The following is a 26373-nucleotide window of genomic DNA, read 5'->3' as shown; positions in this document are numbered from 1 at the left end:
AATTTACCATTTTGCCCTCGGGGACGTTTTGGTACCCCGAGCCTTGAGGTGACCATATAGACATAAGTTGAATAAGACAAATCTTAGAACTATTCAGAACACTTAAGGAACCGACTCATTTTCTCTCTAAGCAAGTGGATGTTTTTCTCTTTGGAGACTTAAGGAGAACTTAGAAGAATTGGCTAGAAACTAGAAGGATTTCAGCTGAGAAATCTTGGGGAGCTTGGAGCTTCAGGATTGAAGATCAACTTCTGGGATTGAATTCAGCAAGGGGTAAGCTTTAATTATAAGAATATGCTTAGATTTGCTGCTGGTTTGTAAGAGTTTGCATGTTGGTTAAGTTTGATATGTTTTAAGTATTTTGGTTGAGCTTTGGAGTAGGATTCAATGGGGTTTTGGTGCTGTTATTGAGCTGAAATGATGGTGCTGGTTATCTGGGATTAATAGTTAAGTTTAGGATGAATTGGCTTGAGGAAAGGTTTAGAAAAATGGTGTGAAAATCTGGGTTCAGTGGGGAGGGCCGCGCCGCGGCCCGTGTGCGCGTGCGGCCATGGGAGGCCGAGAAGTTCATGCGCTTCGCGGCGCTTGGTGCGCACGCCGCGACCCGTGTGTGTTGCAGGGGTGTGCTAGCCTCTGTTTTGAGGCTAGCCGCGACTCTTGTGGGTGGGGCCGCGGCCCTTAGTGCCAGTTTGAGTTTTTAAGAGTGTTTAGGCTTGGGAACTCAATGGGTAAGGCTCAGGATGGATTTTATCACTCGGATTGATAGAATTCAAGGTCCTAGAGGTTAGGATTATGGCTCGGAGATATTTATTGGATTAGAATTTTATGAATGGATGTTATTAATGTGTTGTGATTAGGGTTTCGGCGAGGCTCAAGTTAGAGGACTGTGCTCGGGACATCAGTCTCGGAAAGCTCGGAACTCAGGTAAGAAAACCCTTGTTCCCATAGAGCTTGTGTGCAGGGCTGAGCCCAATGTGTTTGAATAGAATTGGTATGCAGGGCTGAGCCCAATATGTTAGAACTACGGGGCATAGCCCTTTAACTGAATATGCTAGAATTTTGTACTTGCTTGCTATGCTATGTATATTATGATGTGAATGATCGGCTAGAGCTGGGAACGGTGTAGACCGAGAACGGCGAAGGGCTGGGAACGGCGTTGGGCACGTTGAGTGCAAGGCCGAGAACGGCAAGGGGCCGGGAGCAGCGTTGAGCACGTGGAGTGCGAGTTGCCAGGGCGAGTCCCTAAAAGGATACCTGGGATATCCTCACGGCATGGTCCGCAAACCCAAGGCTTGGTAAATGCTTGGGACGGCTAGGCCGTAAGTGTTTAGCCCATTGGTGGCCTGTTTATATGCTTGATATATGTGTTGCATATGTTATCTGTTTGTGGGTTTTCTTGCTGGGCTTCGGCTCACAGATGCTCTGTGGTGTAGGTAAGGGTAAAGAGAAGATCAACCAACCATGAGTACAGCAGGCGTGAGGCGGCGTGTACATGTTTGGCCAGCCTGGCTGCCACAGCCAGAGGATTTTGGGAGATGCTTGTAAATGAACTTAGATTTTGTCGTTTAGCCGACTTGGTTCTATTTTTATGTTGTAAATATTTCTAAACTGTATTTCGGGATCTCAGGTGTCAAACTTTTATGATTTTCAATGTTATGGAGTTAATTCTAAATTTTTCCTTGGTTTATGGTTTTATTACACTGTTTGACTTAAAACCTCGATTAGCGAGTAGAAAGCATGTTTTTAAACTCACCTGTAACGGCTCTAAGGAAGTAGGGTGTTACAAAAAGGTCCTACAAAAACAAAAAAGAGCCTCCCAATAAAGGCATATGCTTCCACTAGAGGAAATGCCTCAGGAAGAGCACTCACCAATAAGCCTAGAGCGGCTACCAAGCCGTCTAGCCAAAAAGGGTCCTGAAAGGGACCCTTGCAAAAATAGTACTATGAATAATGACGAGAAGGACGCTTCTCGCAAGAAATAATAAGCGTGCGCAAAAGTATATAAAAGGATAACTAGAACCCAAAGGGTCAACATATCCTTATAGATACAATCAAGATGCACCAAAGAGAGACCTATCGAACCCCTTTGCGTGGGCTCCAAAGGACCTCAAGCCTGATAAATAAAAAGTATATATAAAAAAGAGGACCTATCAAACCACATTTTGCGAGCTCAAAAGGACCTCAAACATAGAGGAACAAAAGCAAATAATCACACATATATATATACAGAAAAAAGGAGTCACGATAATGTCACAGGACTAATAAAAGTTCCAACAACAAAAAAATTAATTAAAATTAAAAACCCAAATGAGCATATAGTCAAATTGAATTAAAAGATAAGATCGCAGAAGCAGAATCTCAAGGCCTCCTGCCGCAGGCATTCCACTCAGGCACCCTAGCAACGACGTGCTCACTAAAGGAGGAGAAATCGAAGTTAGGATTTTTCCTCCATACTCCGTAGAGGGCTCGCTCTATGGATTTATACTCGATATCAACCAAATTCACCTCTAAGGAAGTGACCCTCTCCTACAACGTTGCGATTTTAGCTTCTGCTCCACTAAGATCGGCCTTTAGGCGAGCAACCTTTTCCTGCAGCATCACGGCTTTGGCATTCGCCCTCTTCTTCTTTTTCGATGATGAAGAGGACTTCGCCAGGGCCTTCTCAAGCTTAAGCTTTGTGTTAGTAAGTTCCCTCTCAAGCCCCTGAACCTTGACCGTTAGACAACCTCTTTCGGCATTTGACGAGGAGAGGTCCTGCGCAGAGTCGGCAAATCGTTGGGCCATTGTATAAGTCTGCACAAAAAAAATAACAATAATGATGATGAGCAAAAAAAAGAGGGGGGGGGGGGGGGGGGGTAAGGCTAATGTAAGATGCATGAACTCACCCAGGTGGTGGAGCGTACAAGAGTCTCCCTAAGCTCCAACGGGGCAAAATTCCCAAGACTTCCCCAATAAATATTAAGAAGCGCCTCAGCGACCCAGGTATACCGTTGCCCATAAGAGGTCACCATACGACCCACCCAAGGTGTCCTTTTCGATTTAGGGGCGCCTAGCTGGGTAGGGACGGATGACTCGCTCACCGAAGGAGGAGGGGCACAGGAATATCGGGAAAATGACCCCCCAAAAAACCAGGATTGAGGGAAGCATGAGGGAGAGCATCGTAGTCCTCAGAAAAGGGAAAGACGAAGCCCCTCGGCATGCCCTGTTGACCATGGGAGTGAGAGGCCATGTGATGGTCCATAGGGGCCAAAGGAGGGCACCCCCTAGGAGACAGAGATGATTGGCGAGGTCGCCTGTGTTCTTGGGAAACCTCCTCGGGCACCCACTCCGCATCACCTCCATCAGAGTGATGCTCAACTTGAGGCACCTTCTTCCTTCGCTCGAAAATGTGACACAATGCATCATGATTCGAGACAGCGGACAAGTTGTAGCGATTCAGTTTTGCCACAGTGAAGAGGCGATCGGCCATTTTTTGGGTGGGGTCGGCATGAAGGATTTTGTCCACTGGCGATGCCTCCGACCGGGGAATGTCAGGGTCACCAAACTCCTCTGCACAATCAACACAGTTGCAAATATAAGCATAAGTTCCAGAATAACCAATTCAAAGCAAAAGGACGACAAGCTTGAAGCACTTACTTGGAGACGAGCGAAAGCACGTACGTAGAGGGGACCTTTTACGAAGAAAAAGTCCTGCTTCCAGAACCCCGAGTTTGAAACAGAACCCTCTATGAGGGAAACCTACAAGTTGGCCTTCTATAAGAAATAAAAGCCTTTGGATTTGGGGGTTGGAATGAGGTTGTACATAAAGTGCACCTCCCGAGCTGTAGGAGTGCGCTGGTTGAGCTTAATTAATGCCATGTATAGGCAAAGGTCAACCAACTGTTTGGCGCCAGTTGGAGCGGAGCAAGGTCAAAATGATTAAGTATCGTGACAAAAAACAGATGCAGAGGAATGGTCCCACCCGCTTTCAGGATATGCTCGCTCATGACCAAGCACCCCTGAGGGGGATTATCGGCCTGGCAGGTATTGGAAGGAACAAACAATTTGTATTCCTTGCCAATGCGGTATTTCATAGATAGCTCTAACAGTCGGTTCTCCGACACGTTGGACATAATGGAGGATGCTAGTAAAGGACCAGAACCTTGCACCTCAGAAGCAACCTGTCGTCGTACTCTCTTTTCCATATCTGCAAAACCGAAAGAAAAGGGTGAGGTAGAAACAGGGCACTTTACCCTCCATTTTTTCTTCCTAGCAAGAGTCTTCCACCGAGGCACTGAGTGTGAGAGCACTAAGCAAGGGTGGATCAAAAACAGGGGTTAAGGGGAACCCGGGATGACCCCATGACAATCATAAGGGGAAAACGGGGCAGGAGGTTCAGGCGGGAGATTTCCCTCCATGAACTCTAACTCCATCTACAGATCTAAAAAGGTCACTCTAAGGTTTGTTATATGGTCGCTATGGTCAAGGGGGAAAGAAACTTTGTCGCCCCTCAGAACTGAGTCTATTTCTCTCTCCACCACCCAAATTTTATGTCTATGTTCGGCCATATGCTCAAGGTGATGTATACGGGCCTGCCTCAAAGTGTCATAGTCTTAGTAAGGGTTGTTTTCGAGGGACTACGAATCTGAAGATAAGTCTACAAACTCGACCCTTAGAGGAGCACTAGGTGATCCCTCACATGCCATGAGACCTCGTCTCATAGGTAATTAGGATGCACGTGCAAATGAGAGGATTGCTACAAAACACAAAGTAATGGGCTCAAACCTCTAGGCACAAGCGCTCTAAATGACCAACTACAGGGCATAAACGAGGGCGTGTAAATGGATTAATTCACAACGAGCTCCGACCAAGGCAACCCATTCTGAGTGGTGCTAATATAGACCCAGTGAGCATAAGAGAGAAAGAAAGTATACCTCGAGTAAGTAATATAAAGCATTGTCGCAGTCGAAGAGAAGCAAGGAGCCGAAAGTATGTGTCTGCAAAAACAAAAGAAAAAGGTGTTTTAGTCCTCAAATACCTACATGGATATTGATATAAAAGAAATGAACTCAAATTATAAAATAAAAAGATAGCAAAAATGAGGTTTTGGGGGATGGAACCCCTTACCTCTTGAAAGGAGTAAGGATTCCAAAACCACTAAGCTGAAGAGGTAAGGTGTAAATAATAGGCTAGATATGAAGGCCTATTTATAGGAGCCACATGCTCATCTTAACCATCGAACCAAAGGCCTAATCAATGGTCAAGAAGGGAGCTTGGCACTTACCTTGGGATCCGCGAAGCACAATGATAGGCTTACATTCAACCTCAAAATCTCGCGGACATCCTGAATGCATTGTACCTTGAAGTCTACAAGAGGGCCTAAAGACTCTCTCGTAGACTGGGGGCAAGTGTGAGCACCACAAATTGGACATGATCCTAAAAGACCCAGGCCTCACACAAGGCCTTCGCAAGACTGACCTGTCTCACCCCACATGAGGCCTCACGCTTACCTCGCTAAAGGTCCTATGGACCCGGGCCTAAGTGTCGCGCTCAGGTGCCCAGGACCACGCCTCAGATGTGCTTAGGTTCCCAGGCACACCGCCCTTCTCACGAAGCCCAGCCATCTCGAGAGGCCTAGGCACACCGCCCCTCTCGCGAAGCCCAGCCATCTCGCGAGGCCTAGGTGCACCACCCCTCTCACGAAGCCCCAGCCATCTCGCAAGGCCTAGGCGCACCGCCCCGCTCACAAAGCCTAGGCGTGTTGCCTTCCTGCAAGGCATGCACCCTGAGTGCCCTGTTTCGCGCCTTGCCAATCTCAAGCGCCCCCTCTCGCGCCGCAACCCCTGCATGCACCAGGTGTCTCACGAAATGCGCCTCAAGATCGTGTCTCCTATGACGACCTACAGGGATTTCATCATTTAAAGGTAAAAACCTAAGTATAATTCAAAGAGATCGTACAAGTATGAAGCTTGTACGGGGTACGACCTTTAAGACCCCGTATGTCTGATCCGAATACCCATGCCAGACAAGTAGTGGGAGTACGAGGAGTGATGACATGGCTTGCATGTCTCTGACCATATATCAGAGTCGACACCACAACCACCTGCACCACTACGTCTGGTACCACTTCTCTGACACTCGTACTAAATAAGTAGTGGAGGCATCCCCATGGACCCTGACTATGTACCAGAGCCGACACCACGACCTTCTGCACCACTACTACCTGTGCCACCATCCTGACGATGTACCCATATACCATATGGTCCCTCGGGACCACAATGTATCATAAGCCATTAGAGCTTCACTATAAATGGATTCGGACCCCTTAAACAAAGGGGTTGAAAAAAAATCTTGTAAGATCAGATTAATCTAAGAGCAAAATATGAGTTTTCTTTCTATTTCCTACTTCCAATTTTCCTTCAAGTTTATATAAGTCCATTTGAGTTCATTAGATATTGATTTAAGTTTTTGAGTATTCCATCCATATTTTGTTGACGAGTTCTTACCGTCAACAATGCCAAATATACTCATAACGGACCAAATTACGAAAATTTCCCTTATATTAAGAAACGAGCCCACATGTTTAATTAATACACCTAAACATGCATATCAAGTCATATAGTAATATAACTTACATAATCACATATTTACACGCATATAAAACACATAAACATGTAATTTCCATAATTTGCTATCCTGGCCCCCTAATCAAGGCCTAAGCCTTATTAGGTAATTTGGGACGTTACAAAAATTGTGAAAGAGAACATGGTCGGGAAGATACTCACCACCTCTGGAGAAGTAAAAAATCAGGGTCGGATTGCTGCGAGTCAGGAAGTCGTTCATGAAGAAGAAGGCATCCTTGTTGTCCCCAGAATGATTCTCATTGTGGTGAGGAGCCTTGTGGTCGAGCGACGAGGTTGCCTAATTCGCCAAGGCATAATACCCATCTCATTTGGTGTTTTTCTTTCGTGGAGTGGTGCGGAAGCTGCAGAAGTAGAGGATCTCTGCCGGCGAGGGCTCGACCCATTTTTGCTTCCAGTATAGAATGTACATCCCCACGAGCACTATGTAGCCATTGGGGGAGAGCTGGAAAAAGGCTATCCCTACGAACTTCAAGAAGTTCACAAAGTATTGTTTGAGGGGTAAGGTAGCCCCTACCATCAGGTGGGCCTGGCTCCAGGCGCCTAGACCGTTGAAGCTGTGGTGCGCCATTTCGGACTCCCAACAGAGGCAGATGAGACATTTGTGCTTTGAACCCAACTAAATAGTACTTCATGATAGCCTCAATGGCATCAGGGTGTTGAAGCAGAGTATGGTAATCCTCTGCTTTGAACCCATCACCCTCGTACATTTATGTAGGGTTTGAAAGTGGGGCTCTGTTAACCTCCTCCACGGTTAACCCCCTGTCTTCGGGCGTTTCGGGCCTCTCCGCCACTTGGTTGTCAGGACGAACGAATAACTCCTCAACCAGATCTTCAGCTCTCGTCCTTACACTGCCTTTGGAGGCACCTTATTCTTGGGCCATATCAGAAATCTCCTAGTCGAAGAGATGGAACCCGTGTTCATGTAGTTGCCAGAGTTTCTCGGACATCTGAGACAAAAACCAAGCAGTTAGTATTCTGACCGAAGGAAAGATGGCCAAAACACAGATGACTCTAGGGATACTGCTTGGGGAGAGGAGAGAGATTTTAGAAATGCGGGGTATCCCTGACTCCTAAGGCTAGGCCGGAGGGGGTGAACCTACCGAAATCTGGGAATTCCCCATATTTCGGTCACAAGCCCATAAACGCAAAGTTGACGCAAATACTTTTGAGGGCCATTTTGAATGCCTCTAATGTTAGAATGTACCTAAGGTGACTCGTGAAAGCTAAAAACAGACTCCTAAAGGCCATCTCACTGGCATTCCTAAACATTTATTATTATGCTTATTGTTAAGGGAGATTTCAAAGCCCTAAATATGATTTCTTGGTTTTAATAATTTTTATTAATCTTCTATTCCCTTCTATTAAAATGCTTCTATTTTTCTAATTGAATGTTATGAATCTTGTGAGATCTTGTTAGGTGACCAACTAATTAGGGTTTTTCATTATTCTACTATCATCTTAGGATTGTTACTCACCTAATAGTTTAGGATTCTAAGTAGAAATGATAAATTGCAATTGATAGTATTGTCATAGTTATTATTAATTGTGATGAAGTTTAGAACCTAGGTTAAACGAATTATATGCTAAATTGATTTGTTGCTTAGATTAACCTATCTCCACATAACTTAATGTTATTCCTAGGTTAAATAGATTACATGCTTCATGGATCTATTTCTTGGTATAAAAATTTAATTATTGAGAGCTTCGCATTGATTAATTGTAATTGGGAAATTAAGATAATTGACTGCTTCAGCATTATCTGCAGGGTTAATAGTTTAATTGAGAATATAGATCAATGTTATTATTAAAATGCTTGAATGAATATTTAGTGATAGAGAATGACCTCTTAACTATTTTAACAATTAACTTTATTTTTAATTATTTTTATTTTTATTTTTATTTTTACTATTAAAAACCACGTCTTTATTAACCTTTTGTCTTTTGAATGATAAATTGAATAGTAGTCCTCTTGGGTTTGACCCTTATTTACCGCTATACTGAAGTAGCTGATATAAGGAATTAATAAAATCAATAATTAAATTTGACACGGCACATGACACCCGTCAAATTTTTGGCACTGTTGTCGGGGAAATGTGTGTCGCGCCCTAAAAATATTCTTCGTCTGAAATAGCGCTTGTGGGCCGTGGCCTGGGAAATGCGTGTCGCGACCTGCCAACCCTCCTGAATCTTTTCTTCAAAAAAGGGTCGCAGCCTAGGAAAGGTGTGTTGCTGCCTGATCCCTCTTTTTTTTCAAACTTTTTCAAAAAAAATTTCACGGTTTTCACGGTTCTAATTATAGAAATTAAATTAAAATCACCACAAAAAAAAAAAGAAAAATAAAGATTAAAAAAATAAATGTTCAACTTAAAGAAAAAATAATTAAAATAAACTAATTTACAAAGTAGCTAAGTTTACAGGTGCTAGCTCGACTTAGTGCTTCATTCATCAACATATACCGGGTCAATGAGGTGAATCACAACAGCTTGTTCCCCATTGATTCGTAATATGGCTTTAATCTCTGACCATTCACCTGGAATGACTTTCCGGTACTTGGACTTACAACTTCGACCACTCCATGAGGAAAAACCTTGGTGATAGTGAACGGATCTAACCATCGAGACTTCAACTTCCCAGGAAAAAGTTTATGGCAAGAGTGATACATGAGAACTTTCTGACCTTCCACAAAACTCTTTCGAAGAATATGTTTATCATGAAAAGCTTTAGTTTTCTCCTTGTAGATTCTCCTGCTCTCATATGCTTCATTGTGTATTTCTTCTAGCTCATGCAATTGAAGCATTCTTTGTTGTCCTACAGCAACCATGTCCATGTTGCACTTCTTCACAACCCACCAAGCCTTATGCTCTAGCTCTACCGGTAGATGGCAAGGCTTCCCATACACCAACCAATACGGTGACATACCGATAGGTGTTTTATATGTCATACGATAAGCCCAAAAGGCACCATCAAGCCTTGTGCACTAATCTTTCCTGTTTGGATTTACGGTCTTCTCAAGAATCAATTTGACTTCACGATTAGAAACCTGTGCTTGCCCGTTGGCTTGTGGATGATAAGTAACTGTCACCTTGTGAGTTACACTATAGCGGCGAAACAATGCTTCTATACTCTTGTTGCAAAAATGAGTGTCGCGATCACTAAGTATAGCATTGGGTGTACCAAATCTCACAAAAATATTAGAACGAATGAAATTCACCACTATTTTTGAATTATCCACTCTAGTTGGAATTGCTTCTACCCATTTAGACACATAGTCCACTGCTAAAAGAATATATTCGTAGCCAAAAGAAGATGGGAAAGGTCCCATAAAATCCATACCCAAAACATCAAAGATCTCTAGACTTAAAATTGGATTTTGCAACATTGGATCTTTGGCTATTATGTTACCAACCCATTGACAACGATCACATACCTTACAATACGCATAAGAGTCTTTGGAAATTGTAGGCCAATAGAAACCACTGTCAAATATTTTACGAGCTGTCCTCTTAGGTCCAAAGTGTCCACCATTAGCATAAGCATGACAAAAAGCAAGGATGGAACGAAATTTAGATTTGGGTACACACCTTCAAATGATTTGATCTGTACAATGCTTCCAAAGATAAGATTCGTCCCATATGTAGTGGCGAGCATCATGCTTGTAACGACCTGGATAACCAAGACCGCTACATTGTGTGTTTGAAATAGTACAAGACTTGCTAATCAAGTAATTTAATTCGAAATGTGTTTCTAACGACACAAACAGATTAGGTTAAAAATAATTTTGGTTATAAATGATTAAATTTTATTAAAAACAGATGTTTAATACATGGGATCCCAAATCAGGGTTTAAATGAGGCAAATACAAAATTCTTAATCACAAATAAGTAACTCAGCCACTCTAATGGCAAAAAGTACGTTTTAGGTCCCTGCCCCTGTACAAATCCTCAACCGTGGTGGCCGAGCAGCTGACAATGTACACCTCGCCCCCAGAGCTCTCCAACCCATGGTAAACTTGCTTTACCTGCACCATGTAGCACCCGTGAGCCGAAGCCCAGCAAGAAAACATAATATCATAACATAACAGTATTAGCAGCTAAACAGTTCGCAGATCATAATCCAATAATCACAAAACATTAATCAGTTCCATCAAGCTATAAAATTCATTCAAGGCTGCTCACTGGTCATTAACCAATAATTCAACTCCAAACACTCATCAAATCATAGACAATAACCCACAATAGACACATGTCAAGCAATAACTAGGGTTAATGCCCGCAGGCCGCACCCTCTATTTAATTCACTGCCTTTGGCTCACTTAGGCCAAGCCCAGTGACATACCCACTGACTCCGGCCAGCTTAACCAAGCTCAGTGATTAATAAGCTGTCGTCGGATACCAGTGTCTGAGCCGCGCCACGTGCGCAAATATTGATTTCGGCACCCTTAGGCCGCTTATCACTTGTCCCTGTGGCATAATACCACCTCATGACATTTATACAATTATAGGGAACTCTTAGTCCTAACATATTCACATAACAATACATTCAAATATAGGGAACACATAGTCCCATCCTATCCACCTACACAGGTGCAGTTTTCTTACCTTGATTCCAAGTGCTTTAATTAGAAAGGACGACCCCCGAGCACGATCCATTTCCCGAGCCCTAGCTTATCACCTAGTCACAATCAAGATAATGGATTCCATTAATATTCACATATAGGTTTTCATGTACAAAACTAGCTTCCGGGAAGTCGAATCCCACCAAGTACGGTGGTGAGATTGATCCCGAGCACCCTAGGCTCGATCCCCGTACTTTAAAACCTTGAACGTTCAAGTATGCGTCTAAGGGCTGCGGCCCCTAAAGCTTAGCCACGGCCCTGCCCTTAAACAGAACCAAGGCCCTCCCTGAAAAAAGACACGCGCCGCGGCCCTTGCCTTGGGTGCCACGGCCCTTCCCTTCGAACCCAGAATTTCCACCATTTCCAACCTCCAAACCTTACCCAAAATCATACCAAAGCTCCCTATTTCAATATCAATCATTCCCAACACTTTCAAGACAACTCTAACATCATAATTCAACAAAAAACCCAACCTAGAACTCATTGCAATCCATATTTCAATCTCTGAAACTCAAGAACATTAAACACTAAAACCAACCATACAGAACTCAAATTTAAGCTTCTAAATCATAAATTAAAGTTTACCTCTTCAGCTGAACCCCTTCTTTAAGCAGAATCCCAGCTAGTTCCCAAGTTTCTAGCTTCAATTTAACCTTAACATCAAAGTTATAATTATCTTACTACTCAGAAAAACTCAGAGCTTCTAACCTCAAAAACACAGTTTGATTCTCACCTTGGCTTTGATTAAATGTTCCTTGGATAATCCTTGAGCTAAGCTTTTAGATCCCCACTGAAACCCTTTGAAATCCCAGCCCAAATCCTCCAAGTTTCCTCTATTTTCCTTGTGTTTTTTCTAGTTTCCTTGAGAGAGAAGAGGGAGAGAGAATGAAAGTCGGTCTAATCTTCCTTTCCACTAGCTTCTGTTTTAACTAAGTCTATCCTTTATCCCATTAAGTCAATCACGAGCCTCGGGGTGCCGGAAACGTCCCCGAGGGCAAAATGGTAAAATTCCCCAATATTCACACTTAGACTTCCTGACCTCAAATATACCTCCATATATTAATTTTCATAACCCGATAGTCTAAATAACTACCCGATACCTAAAACACCCCTGACTTGTCCAAAGTCAATTGTTAAACCCCTTTGTGACTTCTCCCGCTATCAAGCTCTAGGATCGCCTCGTGCCGAAAGCTACAAACACACACATATTCATATATATATATATCCACCTATCCACATAATAATGTGGTCTCAACAATTTTATCACACACAATCACGTTTACGCCCTAACGGGCCAAAATTACAATTATGCCCTTACTAGCCAAACGGGGCCCACCTACTTATCCAAACCCATATTCATGCTTTCTTACCATTAATTCTGTTAACCTCCAGTTATGCCCTCCCGACACACTAATCAAGGCCCTTAAGCCTTAATAGTAATTTTGGGTCGTTACAACTATCCCCTCCTTATAATAATTTCGTCCTCAAAATTTACTTGAACACATCAAACGATAAACCTTATACCTTTGACGACAATTCCCAAGGTCTAATGTCCTTACTCTTAATCTTTGATAATACTCAAACCCAAGTAACTATATCGTTTCATAAGATCTTGACTAATATTTTTACTTCCTTTAACTTTTACTTGCACACCAGATCCGTTGTAATTCCAGAGTCTGTCAGTTCCCAACGATCTCTTCATTGATTTGTTCTCACTGCCAGAAATACTTATGAATCATCACCCTTACCAGGGTGGGATCAGTTTATAGGCCCTTGGCCAAACCCTTGTTACAACCTTAAAACTCTTGTAAAATCGGGAGTTAGAACCCTTCTTTCTTTCCCAACTATCATACTCTTTCTCACTATCCAACTTGGAGAGATACAAATCTCTCATCCTGGAACCCTGTACTCCAAAGTTAACAGTTTACAGGTTCCTATATACTTTTAGATAGGCAGACATCCCTGCCTTAAGAATTCCAACATCCTCTTTGGTTTTTTCTTTGAAGCAAAACTGAATCGCTGTATCCACTAACTTCCAACTCTTTACTTTTACCTTACCAGGTCCTATGCCCTGTCACTTTAGCTATACCCCAGCATCCAATACCGTGACTGTCACATCAAAGAATACACTTCCCTTGATATCCCAAATGACTGCCAAGAGCTCTTTTTCAGTGGTAGAATAATAAAGTTGAGCATCATTAAGAGTGTGAGAAGCATAGTATATAACATGAGGGAGCTTGTCAACTCGCCACCCAAGAACAACACCCGCGGCATAGTCACTCGCATCACGCATGAGTTGAAAAGGCAACTCCCAATTTGGTGGTTGAATTATAGGAGTTGTAGTCAAAGACTCTTTTAATTAGTTGAAAGCCACTAAACATTTTTAATTAAACTCAAACTTTACATCTTTTTGAAGAATGTTGCATAGTGGTGTGGAGATTTTAGAGAAATCCTTGATAAATCTCCTATAGAACCTGGCATTCCCAAGGAATGATCTCACTTCTTTCACACTAGTCGGAGGTGGTAGAGAACGAATTAAATCAATATTTTCCTTATCAACCTCGATTCCCTTGACTGAAATCACATGACCCAAAACTATACCTTGGTTTACCATAAAATGGATTTTTTTTCCCAATTAAGCACAAGGTTAGTTTCAATGCACCGTTGTCGATCAAATGAGTCACCATAAACACTAAAATCATCCATAAAATCCTCAATGATGTTTTCAATATATTCTGAAAAAATTCTCATCATACATCGCTGAAAAGTGACTGGAGCATTACATAACCCAAATGGCATACGTCGGAAAGCGAATGTACCAAAAGGGCATGTGAAGGTTGTTTTCTCTTGATCTTCAGGAGCAATAACAATCTGATTATATCCCTAATAACCGTCAAGAAAACAATAATAAGGATGACATGCTAACCTCTCAAGCATCTGATTAATGAAAGGTAATGGAAAGTGATCTTTACGAGTTGCTGCATTCAACTTGCGGTAGTTTATACAAACCCGACACCTGGTTTGCATTCTTGTTGGCACCAACTCGTTTACTTCATTCTTTAACATTGTGATTCCAGACTTCTTTGGCACTACTTGAACTGACTCACCCATCGACTGCCTAAAATTGGGTAAATAATACCCACACAAAGGAGCTTCAGTATCTCCTTTTTCACAACCTCCATCATAGGTGGATTTAATCTTTGTTATGCCTCACGTGTTTGTTTAGACCCTTCTTCAAGAAAAATTCGGTGCATGCACATATAAGGGCTAATTCCTTTAATATCAGCAATAGACCACCCAATGGCTGTTTTATAATCCTGAAGCACTCTTATCCATTCTTCTTCTTGAACTTGGTTAAGATTTCTTGCAATTATAACTGGAAGTGTCTCGTTCTTCCCCAAGTAAACATATCTGAGATGCTTCAGAAATGGCTTCAATTCAAGTGTAGGAGCTTGAACAATTGATGGCTATAATTTCTCATTAGAAATCAGTAAATCCATAAATGCAACCCTCTTAAAAGTCTTGTCAAAACCACTATTTAGTACAGTTATGACGTCCATAATCTCATCAAAAAAATCTTCATCGGTCAACACAAGATGCTCTCTCAATGCAACCTCCAAATAGTCTTCATTATGCAAATCTAAGACTCGTTGAGAAAGGATATCAAACACATAAAGAGAGTAAACAACATGCACATCACTTAGATACCTCATAGCCTCAAAAATACTGAATCAAATTGTCTCCCCATCAAATTCCATGATCAATGTACCGCCATGCTCATCAATCTTGGTTCTTCCAGTTTTCATGAATGGTCTTCCCAACAAAATTGGAGTAGAGCATGGAATGGATTCATCTTCCATATCAAGAACATAGAAATCTACTAGAAACACCAATTCATTCACTTGAACTAAAACATCTTCTATTACACCCCTGGGATAAGCATTCGACCTATCAGCAAGTTGAATAATTGCCCTTGTTTCTTCAAGTGGACCGAGATTCAATGAAGCATAAATAGAGAATGGCATGGCATTTATAGAGGCTCCCAAATTCAACATACAACGCTCAATTCGTTTATTTCCAATAGTGCAAGGGATAGTAAAAGTATCAGGATCCTTACACTTTGGTGGAAGCTTCTTTTGAAGAACTGCAGAAACATTCTCCCCCACACTAACTTTTTCATTACCCCTCAACTTACATTTATTAGTGCACAATTCTTTCAAAAACTTAGCATAATGCAGCACTTGTTTAATAGTGTCAAGAAGATGAATATTCACTTCTACCTTGCGGAATGTATCAAGAATTTCCTTGTCAACCTCTTATTTTTTAATCTTCTTCAGTCTACTTGGGAAAGGAGGTGGAGTGACAAAAGTAGGCTTAGGGATTAGTTAAGTAGGGTTGGTTGGCTTTGGAGGCACATCTTCATCAACTGAGCAATCAACTTGTGGCTTGGATGACAATTTACTAGGTATTGGAGGACTAGGTGGATCATATTGCTTCCCGCTTCTCAAAGTTACTGCACTAGCATTCTCCTTGGGATTCATCTCAGGTTGTGAAGGAAATTTATTAGACAGATGAGCTTCCAACCTGTCATATGATGCTACTAGTTGTCCCACCTGATTCTCCAAACTTTTGATGGAAGCATGGGTAGTTTACTGAAACTGAAGAGTATTTGTAGCAATTGAATTGATTAAATCTTCAGTAGAGGGTTTGGCACTTGGTGGTGGCATAGCTTGTGGTGGTTGCGATGGTCTAGGTACAAAATTTTGTTGAGACCATTGTTGAAGAGTGAAACCAGGTGGTCTCGCAGGTGTAGACTATGGAGCAACTTGTTGTTGATTCCCATAACGAAGATTTGGATGATCACGCCAGGCAGAATTATAAGTTTGTGAAAAAGGTTCATAGTACATTTGGCATAATTGTCCTGGGAAATTTCCTACAGCATTAACACCCTCAGTCTCTCCCTCAAATAGAGTAGGACAAGTATCAGTTGCATGCCCCACAACTTGACAAATTCCACATGGCCGCACCTGTTGGCTTAAAGAAAGTTGTTGTACCATTGCAGTTAATTGAGCCAATTGCTGACCAAGATGATTAGCATTAGAAGTGATCACTTCATTAACTGATTTGGGGGGTGGATTTGGGTCTTGGCAAATGCCAAACTGTTGTGAGTGGCAGCCATATTAGAAATCAAGATCCTGGCTGCGGCAGGAGTCCTATCAACTAGTGCACCCCCACTGGCTGCATCAATCATACTCTTATCCAGTGATTGTAATCCTTCATAAAAGTACTTGATTAGGATTTGTTCACTTATATGATGATGAGGAAAACTAGCACACAACCGCTTAAATCTCTCCCAATATTCATACGAAGATTCCCCTATATATTGCCTTATACCGTAGATCTGTTTCCTGATGCTTCCAACTTTAGATTCTGGAAAATATCGTTCCAGGAACATAGTCTTCATGCCATTCTAGGTTTCAACAGTACCAGATGGAAGATAGTACAACCACTCTTTAGCTGCATCCTTTAGGGAGAAAGGAAAACCTCGCAGCTTAATTTGTTCTTCAGTCACTGCAGCAGGTTTCATACTAGAACATACAATATAAAACTCCTTCAAATGTTTATTTGGGTCCTCACCGGCCAACCCATGGAAAGAGGGCAATAAGTTAATGAGGCCTGACTTCAACTCAAAGTCAACATCCAAGGGTGGATACTGGATGCAAATCAGTTGTTGATCAAGATCCAGCGCTGCCAACCCTTTCAACGTCCTTTGCTGGGCCATTATTCTATAGGATCGAACTAAATTGTCATAATCAGATTCATTGTCAGACGGTAATGGCTCTTTAACATACTTTGCACATTGATAATGACGCTGAAAGAGTGGATTCTCAATGATAGTTCTGGAAGGGTGTGACACGGATGATGCCTCAAGATAATATTTGATCTTTTGTAGTCAATCTTGTGTATCATCCTCACCAGACATATACACCTGACAATTCCATAGTAAAAACTAATTAGCTGCAAACAAATAAATTTGAATAATAAAGAGAATAACAATAGCCCCCGTGAAATTTTTTAAAAATTTTGATGTGTCGTATACCACAACAAGTTGAAAATTATTTTCTTTCAATACTTCCAATTATTTTAGTATAATAGCAAGCACAGGCTGAACCCATGAGAACTATCGTTCACTTTATTATTCAAAATTAGCACTAAGACTTAAAAGAGGGATTTAGATTTCAAACTCAAAATTAAATAACATAAACTAGAAAGAAAATACAGATTAATATTACGATATTTAGAAACATTTAAAGGTTAATCTCCACCCTCAACAATCATTCTCAATCACTAATAATAAATATTATTCCAATTTCTCAATTAAGCTATTAACTCCACAGATAACGTTGAAGCAGACAATTATCCCAGTCTCCCTATTACAAGTAATCTAGGCGAAGCGCTCAATAATTAACTCTTTTAGCCAAACAATAAATCTATGAAGCATACAATCTATTTAACTTAGGTAAAGCATTAAGTTATATGGAGACAAGTTGATCTAGGAAATAAATTAATGAAGCATATAATTCATTTAACCTAGGTTCTATTTTTCATCACAATCAACAATTCTTTTGACATTACTATCAATTGCAATTTATCACATACACTTAGAATCCTAAAATATTAGGTAAGTAGTAATTCTAAGATGACAATTGAATAATGTAAAACCTTAATTAGTTGGCCGCCTAACAAGAAATCACAAAATTCATAGCATTTAATTGCAAAAATAGAAACAATTTAATATTGAGATAAATTAAAGAATAATACTCATTATCAACAATCAAGAATTCATATCTTGGGTTTTGAAGTAACCCGTTTACCGATCATTTTGGAAACTAGAAATAGATTAAGAAATAAGAGCTAGGAAGAAAGGCTCAAAGAGAAACAAACATAGTTTTTATGTGGTTGGGGCGTTAATGAGCCTTAGTCCATGAGTCTATTGTATTAGATTTTAGAGAGCTTTTGACAATGGAGGTTTCTGCAAGTTTTAGCAGAGTAATTCCTTACAAGAGAAAATCTCGGATTCCTGCTACAGTGTACAACTGGTCCCATTTATTGGCAGTCAGGTGCAATAGGCTTAGGCCGGATTAATCCCGGCCCAATAGGGATGTAATGATGGTTTACTCGCTAATGGAGTCATAATACAAAGGATATTGCTTAATAAAAACATATTAATCAGGGCCCATTGGGTCAGCTTGGGCAAAGCCAAGCCTTACAGCTGCCAATAGTACGTAAGCTCAAACTGGTCTGCAGGGGCTTCTAAGGGGCTCCTAGGGATAGGATCTATCAGAGTAGTGGCATTTCTATCTTCTAGGAATAGCGTATGTTTCGTGCATAACCTCTTCTACATGTTAGTTGAGGAGACCAACTTCTGTGTTTCTTGGGGACATGTCAGTGTCAAGGAAGATCAAGCTTACCCTATCCAGACATTTGGTCCAGGTTCATTTACTAATGTCCTGGCTCATTTATTGGAGTCTTGGTTCGTTCACCAGGACGGGTTCATTCTTGACAAGTTCTATTCCCAAACTAGCAAGCCTACTACATCTATTGGTATCTCAGAGGATACATATAGGTTAGGGCTGGGAAGATGAGTTGGACCTGCATCTTGGTCCCGGTTCCCTTGTTATGGTCGCACCCATCAAATATTGTTGGGCTCATTGACTATTGGGCTGTTAGGACTTTCTTCTTCCCTGTTCTTCGACCTCAAGATGGGCCCAGATCTCTTTGAGGGAGCCCATGGACCCATTGCGCCATGCCACGTGTCCCGAGGGGAAAACAGGGATAACATTTACCCCCCAAGTATTAATCTGTGTTTGCATGGTGGAGACTTGCCTCACTCGCCCGGATCAAATCCAAATACCTCAGTTTGTTTCCTAGAAGACGGGTTCATTTACTTGGGGGCCAATTGGGGAATCTCCGTCCCTTCGAATCCACAATGTTTCGCACATGTGTCTTCAAGTTTATGGTGCATCTACACCACTCGTGCCTCACAAATCTGGAAAGAATCTTTTGATTGTCCCAGTGACCAATTGATGTCAGCATAATTTCTAAGCGCCTCGTCTGTACGAGCAAAGTTGATAGGGTACTCGAGTGGGTTGTTTAATGTCTTTGCACCATCTAGGACTGTTGGATGGGGATAACTTTGAAATTTTCAATGTAGACCATTGGATCAGGTAAGTGTGGATTGTGGATTGACGAATCCACGATCTGGTGCTCGGTTGGGCTAATTAAAGCCTCTGAGTCATCCGAGACCGTTAGATGGGGATAATCTTGAGAGCCCCATTTTGAACTGTTGGATCCCACAATGGATTTTTGCCCTATAAATACTTCGACAGTTTCATTTCCAACTTTACACATTCTACATGTTCAGAGCAAAGAAAGAGATCTTTTTATGTCCCAACTTACCGACGAGCTTTTCCGGCAATCAGTCCATTTCTGTAGCTATCTGTTTCTAACTAGGCCTCTTTCCATTCAACCATCAGACGATTTTGTCCCATTTCAGCCAATAGACGAGTTGTTGTATCATCTTCTCAGATTTAAGGCTGAGATTTTGCCGACTTTTTCGCCTAAGATTTCACAAATTTCAAACCCAACACCTCTCAGTAAGTTTTCTGGTAATTTTTCTTTCTCTGTTTATTCTTTTTTTCTTTTTACTGTAATGTTTTTCCTGCGACCATAAAATTTTTAGGGTCGTGACCACTGTATAGGGTGGTCCTAGGTAGGATAATGTAGGTCTGAGTTGTAGATTTTCTAGGCAATCATTCTCGTCTAGTTGTCCTGGATCAATTCGAATGTCCCAATGTTGACTTTGGAGAATTAGAGAAAACCTTCAATTTTTAGTTCCCGACCCAGGATCTTGGGACCTTCATTGATCTCAAATCTGGGTCTGGAGGGGACTTATCCGAGCAATTTTAGGTGAACCCCAGTACCTTAACCAATATTTTTGGGTTTTGGTGCTAATTGCTTGGCATTTGTTTTATTTTTCACGTCCAGGTCCCTAATCATGAGTGGTGGTGTCACTCTTCATCCGGAGGACTTCATTCAATTGGGCCCCATAGTCCTGGAAGGGCACAAACTTCCCACGGGCAATACATGGGAAATGGATGGGGAGAGGAACGAATTTTGAAACTATCGAATGTTGGATACCTTGGAGAAACATCTGGGAGTGGATTCGACTTCAGGGCTCTTCTACAACCGACTAGCCCGGAAGGAGGAGAAGGCCTATACCGGCATGGGCGAATTCAGGGCCTGGAGTATAGGCCACATCAGTGCGGGAGCTACTCTCCTGCTCCATTATTACTTCACGCGATTCCTTAAGTTTGTGGGGATCGCACCGTTCCAACTTTTTCCCCATGCGTACAAGTTGCTCATGGGATGGCGCATCTTCTGCGCGTCGAAGGAGATCCCGACGCCTACCCCCACGGAGGTGCTATATTTTTACACGCTGGAGTCGCAACTTAACTCTAAGGACAAGACCTGGGATGGATTTTACAAATTGAAACCCTGTGGTAACTATCCGGCTCCATTCATCACCTAGAAGCACCCCCCAGATGTTAGACATTATTGGTTTATGACATTCGGGTTCCTCCTGGAGAAGAACCCCACATTGGTGTTGGACTTTCAGCGCGTGGGTGAGTCGATTTTCTTCTTTGTTTACTTAGTTTTTTAGTTTTGTCTGCTCCCCACTCACATTCCTGGAAAACAGGTTCGTATGCCTAGACTCTACTCACCAAGTCCATCCTGGACCGCATGAAGTACTACGCCACCCTTAGCATCGAGGTTTTGGATGAAGGAGGCTTAGTGACCACGGACAACCTTCGACTGGTCGGTATGCTTGCCACTAACCAGTCAATTGATGCTCCTAGCTTCTAGGGGCTACAATGTGATAGGGATCCCACCCTGAGCGAGGAGCTATCCCTAGTTCACATCGAGGCTGTGGAGGCTGCAGCCAAGGTAGACGCGGAGAAGAAGAAGAAAGAGCAGGCTCGACAAGCGGAGAGGGTCGTGTCCGAAGAGCTAGACGCCATTCTCGAGGGGTGGCAGCCAAACATTGGAACTCCCAGAGCTAGCATTTTGGGGCAAGGTAACTGACCTCTGATTTTAACTTATGCTCCTCATTTTGAGGACTTAGTTAGGAATAGGCAACAGTACTAGGACTATCTGGTCTGGACTGTCAATAAAGTGGGGCTTCCTTGCCCCATTGTCATAGATACACTGACCCTCATGTACTCGTCCGGGTTCTTACAATAAGGTAACTTTTTGGACCTGGATGACATGGGGGACCGAATTCATTCTTTCACCTAGGGGAGTTAAGTCGTGCCCATTTTTTAGATAAGAGTTCGTCCCAGAGGACTTTCGACTAATATTTCCCTTGTTTTTTTGACTTCTATCCCCATTCGTATATTATGTTGATCGGTTTGTTTGTCTATTTCAGGTGATCTAGAGATGTCCAACCCTGTGGCCAAGATGAAGGAGATGAACGAGGCCAGGGCTGCCGTGGCCAGGCTTTGACGAAGAGGGCCGCCAAGGGCCCAGCCAAGAAAAGGTGATAGAGTTCATCCTTGGAGATTCAAGGCCATTCTCGGAAGTTTCTGAGAGGGCTCCAGCTGCAAGTTCCCCCCGGTAGCGCCTGCCGATTCGATCCCGTCCCAAGCTGCCCCTCTTTAGGTTATTAACTTGGAACATGAGCCATCTGAAGGTGGGAGGGCAGAGAAGAAGGCAGCAGACTTGACCGTCGTAGAGTCCTCGAAGCAGGCCAAGAAGGCCAGGACCAAGGATCTTGCCTTGGCCGAGGAGCATTCCTTAAGGGAGAGCCTGATCGTCATGCAATAGCTCCCGGATGCGCCCAGGTTCCCAGTCAACCCAGCCCTTCCTGAGGAAGGGGATCTAGTCCTCCAGGAGGAGTGGATGAAAATGGTGTCCCAGGCTTGGGACGATGGCTGGGACAAACAGGATGAGGTGTACCGAGCCCTAACCATCTGGCGGAAGGTGGAGTTTGCCAATTGTCTGGAGGCTTTCAATGCTCCCCGACCCATCGTGGACCAATTGGTAGCCGAGACCAAGTTTCAGCCTAAGCTGGGTCAGGATATGGCTCCGTTGGCTGCGGATTTGCTAGCCCAGGTGGGAACTACCATGTCCACCCTCCAGCTTAAGTGGTATGCTACCTTGGCCAGCGAGGATGCCCTGTTCGTCTCCCAGGCCATTCGTCACCAAGCCACCGCGGTAAGTCACATGCCCGTATAAACTTTTATTTTATCATACATATTGCCTGTATATTTCCTAACTTTGGTTTGTTCCAGGACACCTTGTTGGCCCATAGGAACGCGGATCTGGTGGCCGAAATGGCTATGAAGCTGGAGACGGCTCAGATGGAGCTGGAGGGGGTCGTTAACCAGTGGGAAGTTGCTAAGGAGGCCCTAGCCAAGGAAGCTGCTCAGATTAAGGCTGACCGCGAGGAGGCTGCCCGAGTTCAAGCCCAGCATGAGGAGGCTTTGTCCAGGAAGGACACCGACCATAAGAAGTTGGTGGACAACCTGGAGGTGGAGCTGCATCATGTTCGTGGCTCTGAGGCATCGATCAAGGCCCTTCTGGAGGTAGCTGAGGCCCAACTTTGTCAGGAGCGGGAGAAGGTGGCAAACCTTGAGTTCCAGAACCAAACCTTGGATGGCATGGTTCAGCTAGAGATGAAGCGGAGCGAGGAGGCATATCAAGCGAAGGAGCAGGCTGATTCATTGCTGGAGGCCACCTTTGATGAGGCCATTTACATGGCCTGGCTCCAGGATAAAGACATGAACCTCCGCGTCTATCTGGATCTGGCTGAAAAAAGGGCTGAATTTGAGGCCAAGGAGAAAGCTGATGCGGAGCTTTTGGCTGGGGAGGAACAAGATGAGAATACTCCGGGTATCCCGAGTCAGGGAGAAGCCTAGGCCTGGGCCTTTGTATTTTAATTAAGGCTTTCTTCCTGCCTTTTTTTGTAATTGTACTAATTTTATGGACGCGGATGCGTCCCAGACGATTTTCATCATTCGTATTGTTATATATTGACTTTATTTTCCGCACAATGATTTCCCTTTTACATTCATCTGTTATTCCTCAAAATTCACTAAGTGTTTTATCACTCTGCATGAATCTAGGTTGAATGTTGGGTCCTGGTTCCAATGGCCGGGACCACTAGGGAAATGTTGTAGAAGATATTTAGCTTGTCTTGAGACCCATGATCTTGATGACCTGGACCGTTTTGGACTTATCAATATAACTTAACTAATTTACCTTGACTTTATAGTTCAAGCTCCAACGACCTGGACCATTAGAGATTTCTTTTAGATATGACTTAATTAGCTAACTCATTCTGAACTTGATGTTCAGGTTCCAATGCCCTGGACCGTTAAGGAGTTAATAACTGTCATCTGATTTATTTGTCCTGACTCTGGTGTTCAGGTCCCAACGGTCTGGACCATCAAAGATTAGTTTATTAACTTATTTCGAGCCTAAGGTTCAGGTTCCAACGGCCTAGGTCGTTTATAAGACTAATTTTAAACAACTTAAACCTAAAACTCATGTTCAAATAGTTCTGGGCCATTATAAAGGAAACATGAATAGGGATTTGGTTATTTGAGACCACGTTAGGTCAACCAATTTTTAGGAGTTGTGTTTTGAGCCCCTGGGCCATATAGGTCTGGGTTAGGACTGGCCTTTGAGCCTTGCGTCCTATTGGGTTTTGAACCCTCCGGACCATGTATGTCCAGGTTAGGACTAGACTTTGAGCCTTGCGTCCTATTGGGTTTTGAACCCTCCAGACCATGTATGTCTGGGTTAGGACTGGGCTTTGAGCCTTGTGTCCTATTGGGTTTTGAACCCCCCGGACCATGTATGTCCGGGTTAGGACTGGGATTTTAGCCTTTCATCCTATTTTGTTGGGAGTTGGGTTTTGAACCCCCAATCTATACTAGTCCGGATCAGGACTAAGCTTTGAGCTTTGCATCCTGTTTTGTCTTTATTCCTGGACTTACTTGTATAGATGGTCATAAACCCCAAGTGATCGAAGAGTGTAGTCTTCGGTCACTTGTTCGTGTGAAAAATTGAGACAGGTATGAACTTTTTCTTTCCTTACAACATTTCTTTATGATGTTTTGTATACACCATTTTTATTAAATAAGAAATCGATATGGGGTGTGCATTGTTAAAAGGAAGAAAAATTAGGAAGGGAAAACAACAAAATCAGATCCTCCCGACTACTAATAGTACTAACGAACATGTTCTGCATTCCAGGCCCTTGGGACCTCCGTTCCGTCTAGTCGCCTTAAGCGATACATTCCCAGACATACTTCGTTTTGGATTTCATAGGGAACTTCCTAGTTTGGTCCTAGAACCCCCACTCCTGGATCTTGGGTTGTAGGGAAAACTCTTCTAAGGACTAGATCGCCGGTTTTGAATTTCTGGCTCTTAACTTTAGAGTTAAAGTGCCTTGCGATCTTTCCCTGGTACATCTTCAGCTACACCTGTGATTCTTCCTGAATCTCTTCAATGAGATCTAAGGATTCTTGGAGTAAGGCGTGGTTCTGGGTGGGCTCATAAGTGTCCCGTCTGTGAGAAGGGACCGTCGTTTCTACTGGGATGACCGATTCACATCCGTACACCATTGAATAGGGAGTATGTCCGGTTGATGTTCTTTCTATGGTCTAGTATGCCCATAGGACACAAGATAGTTCTTCCGGGCACTTGCTCTTGCAGGCTTGTAGCTTTTTCTTTAATGTCCCCTTCAAAATCTTGTTCACAACCTCTGTTTGCCCATTTGCTTGAGGCCTTGCGACTGCGGAGAAGCTTTTGATGATGCCATGTCTTTCACAAAAGTCAATGCACAGGACGTTGTCAAATTGCTTCCCGTTGTCGGACACGATTTTGTGAGGGAGGCTATATGGACACACAATGTTATTGATGATGAAGTCCAGGGAATTTTTGGAGGTGATGGTGCTCATTGGTTCCGCTTCGACCCATTTTGGGTAATATCCGAAGGCCACAATGGCGTATTTTACTCCACTCTTCCTGGTCGGGAGCGATCCTACTAGATCGATTCCTCATACTGTAAAAGGCCAGGGACTAGTCATCAGGGTTATTTCCATTGTAGGGGCTCCCGGGATCTTCGCGTACCTTTGGCACTGTACATGTAACGCCCTGGGTAACCAAGACCGTTACACTGTGTATTTTAAAATAGTACAAGACTTGCTAATCAAGTCGTTTTAACAATAATGTGTTCCTAAAGTCAACTATCAGGTTAGGGTTAAAAGATTTTGATCATAAATGGTTAATCTTTATTAAAACAGATGTTTGGTACATGGGATCCCAAAAACAGAGTATAAGTGGTAATTTACAAGCCTCAAAAGTTTAATACAACAAAAAGCCACTCCAATGGCAAAAGACAAGTTTTAGGCCTCTGTTCCTGTACTTTCCCTCAGTCATGGCAGTCGAGTAGCTGATTATATACACTCTGCCCCCAGAGCTCTCCAACTCATGGATGGTCCATCTTTCCTTTGCCTTCACCTGCACCACGTAGCACCTGTGAGACAAGGCCCAGCAAGAAAACTATAAACAGCAAACACATATACAGTATTAGCATCCAATCAATCTCAATACAGTCACTCAGAAATTCAACATGATATAAGCATCAAGCTAATAACAGTAAACATGTATTTTCAAGAATATATTTTAACCAGTAATACAAGTGTTCAGGGTCGGCGCCCTTAGGCCGAACCCTCCGTTTACTCAGTAGACCCCGGCTCACTTAGGCTGAGTCCAATGATTATTTAGCTGACCCTTGCCCACAGTGGCCAAGCCACAACCAATGCGCTAATCGTTAGCCCCAACTCCCTTAGGTCGTACTTTAACATTTCACATAATAATAATAATACAGTTACATAATGCATATATCCAGATACATGGACGCTTAGTCCCAAACACAACCACATGGTGCAGTTTTCTTACCTTAAATTCCCAAGCGGAGAATTAAGAGCGGTCCCGAGCACGATCCTCAGTTATGAGCCTTAGCAATAAACCTAGTCATAGTTTCAATGGGTAATCATCCAT

General features: G+C 42.8%; 1 protein-coding gene across 1 annotated transcript; it reads right to left on the bottom strand.

The window, feature by feature from the left end:
• Positions 1-9096: 9096 nt before the first annotated feature.
• On the bottom strand, positions 9097-9540 carry LOC133779236 (uncharacterized). Its single transcript, XM_062219223.1, has one exon. The coding sequence runs from the start codon at positions 9538-9540 to the stop codon at positions 9097-9099; it is 444 nt and encodes a 147-aa protein (XP_062075207.1).
• Positions 9541-26373: the final 16833 nt, after the last annotated feature.

This window comes from Humulus lupulus, chromosome 5 (assembly GCF_963169125.1).
Source record: "Humulus lupulus chromosome 5, drHumLupu1.1, whole genome shotgun sequence".
Lineage (NCBI taxonomy): Eukaryota > Viridiplantae > Streptophyta > Magnoliopsida > Rosales > Cannabaceae > Humulus > Humulus lupulus.
The sequence above is the reverse complement of the archived record's forward strand: the minus strand, read 5'-3'. Positions and strand labels throughout refer to the sequence as shown.

Bases quoted from the DNA above. Each gene is read 5' to 3' on its own strand.
- LOC133779236 (XM_062219223.1), bottom strand. From the start codon at position 9,540: ATGTCACCGTATTGGTTGGTGTATGGGAAGCCTTGCCATCTACCGGTA.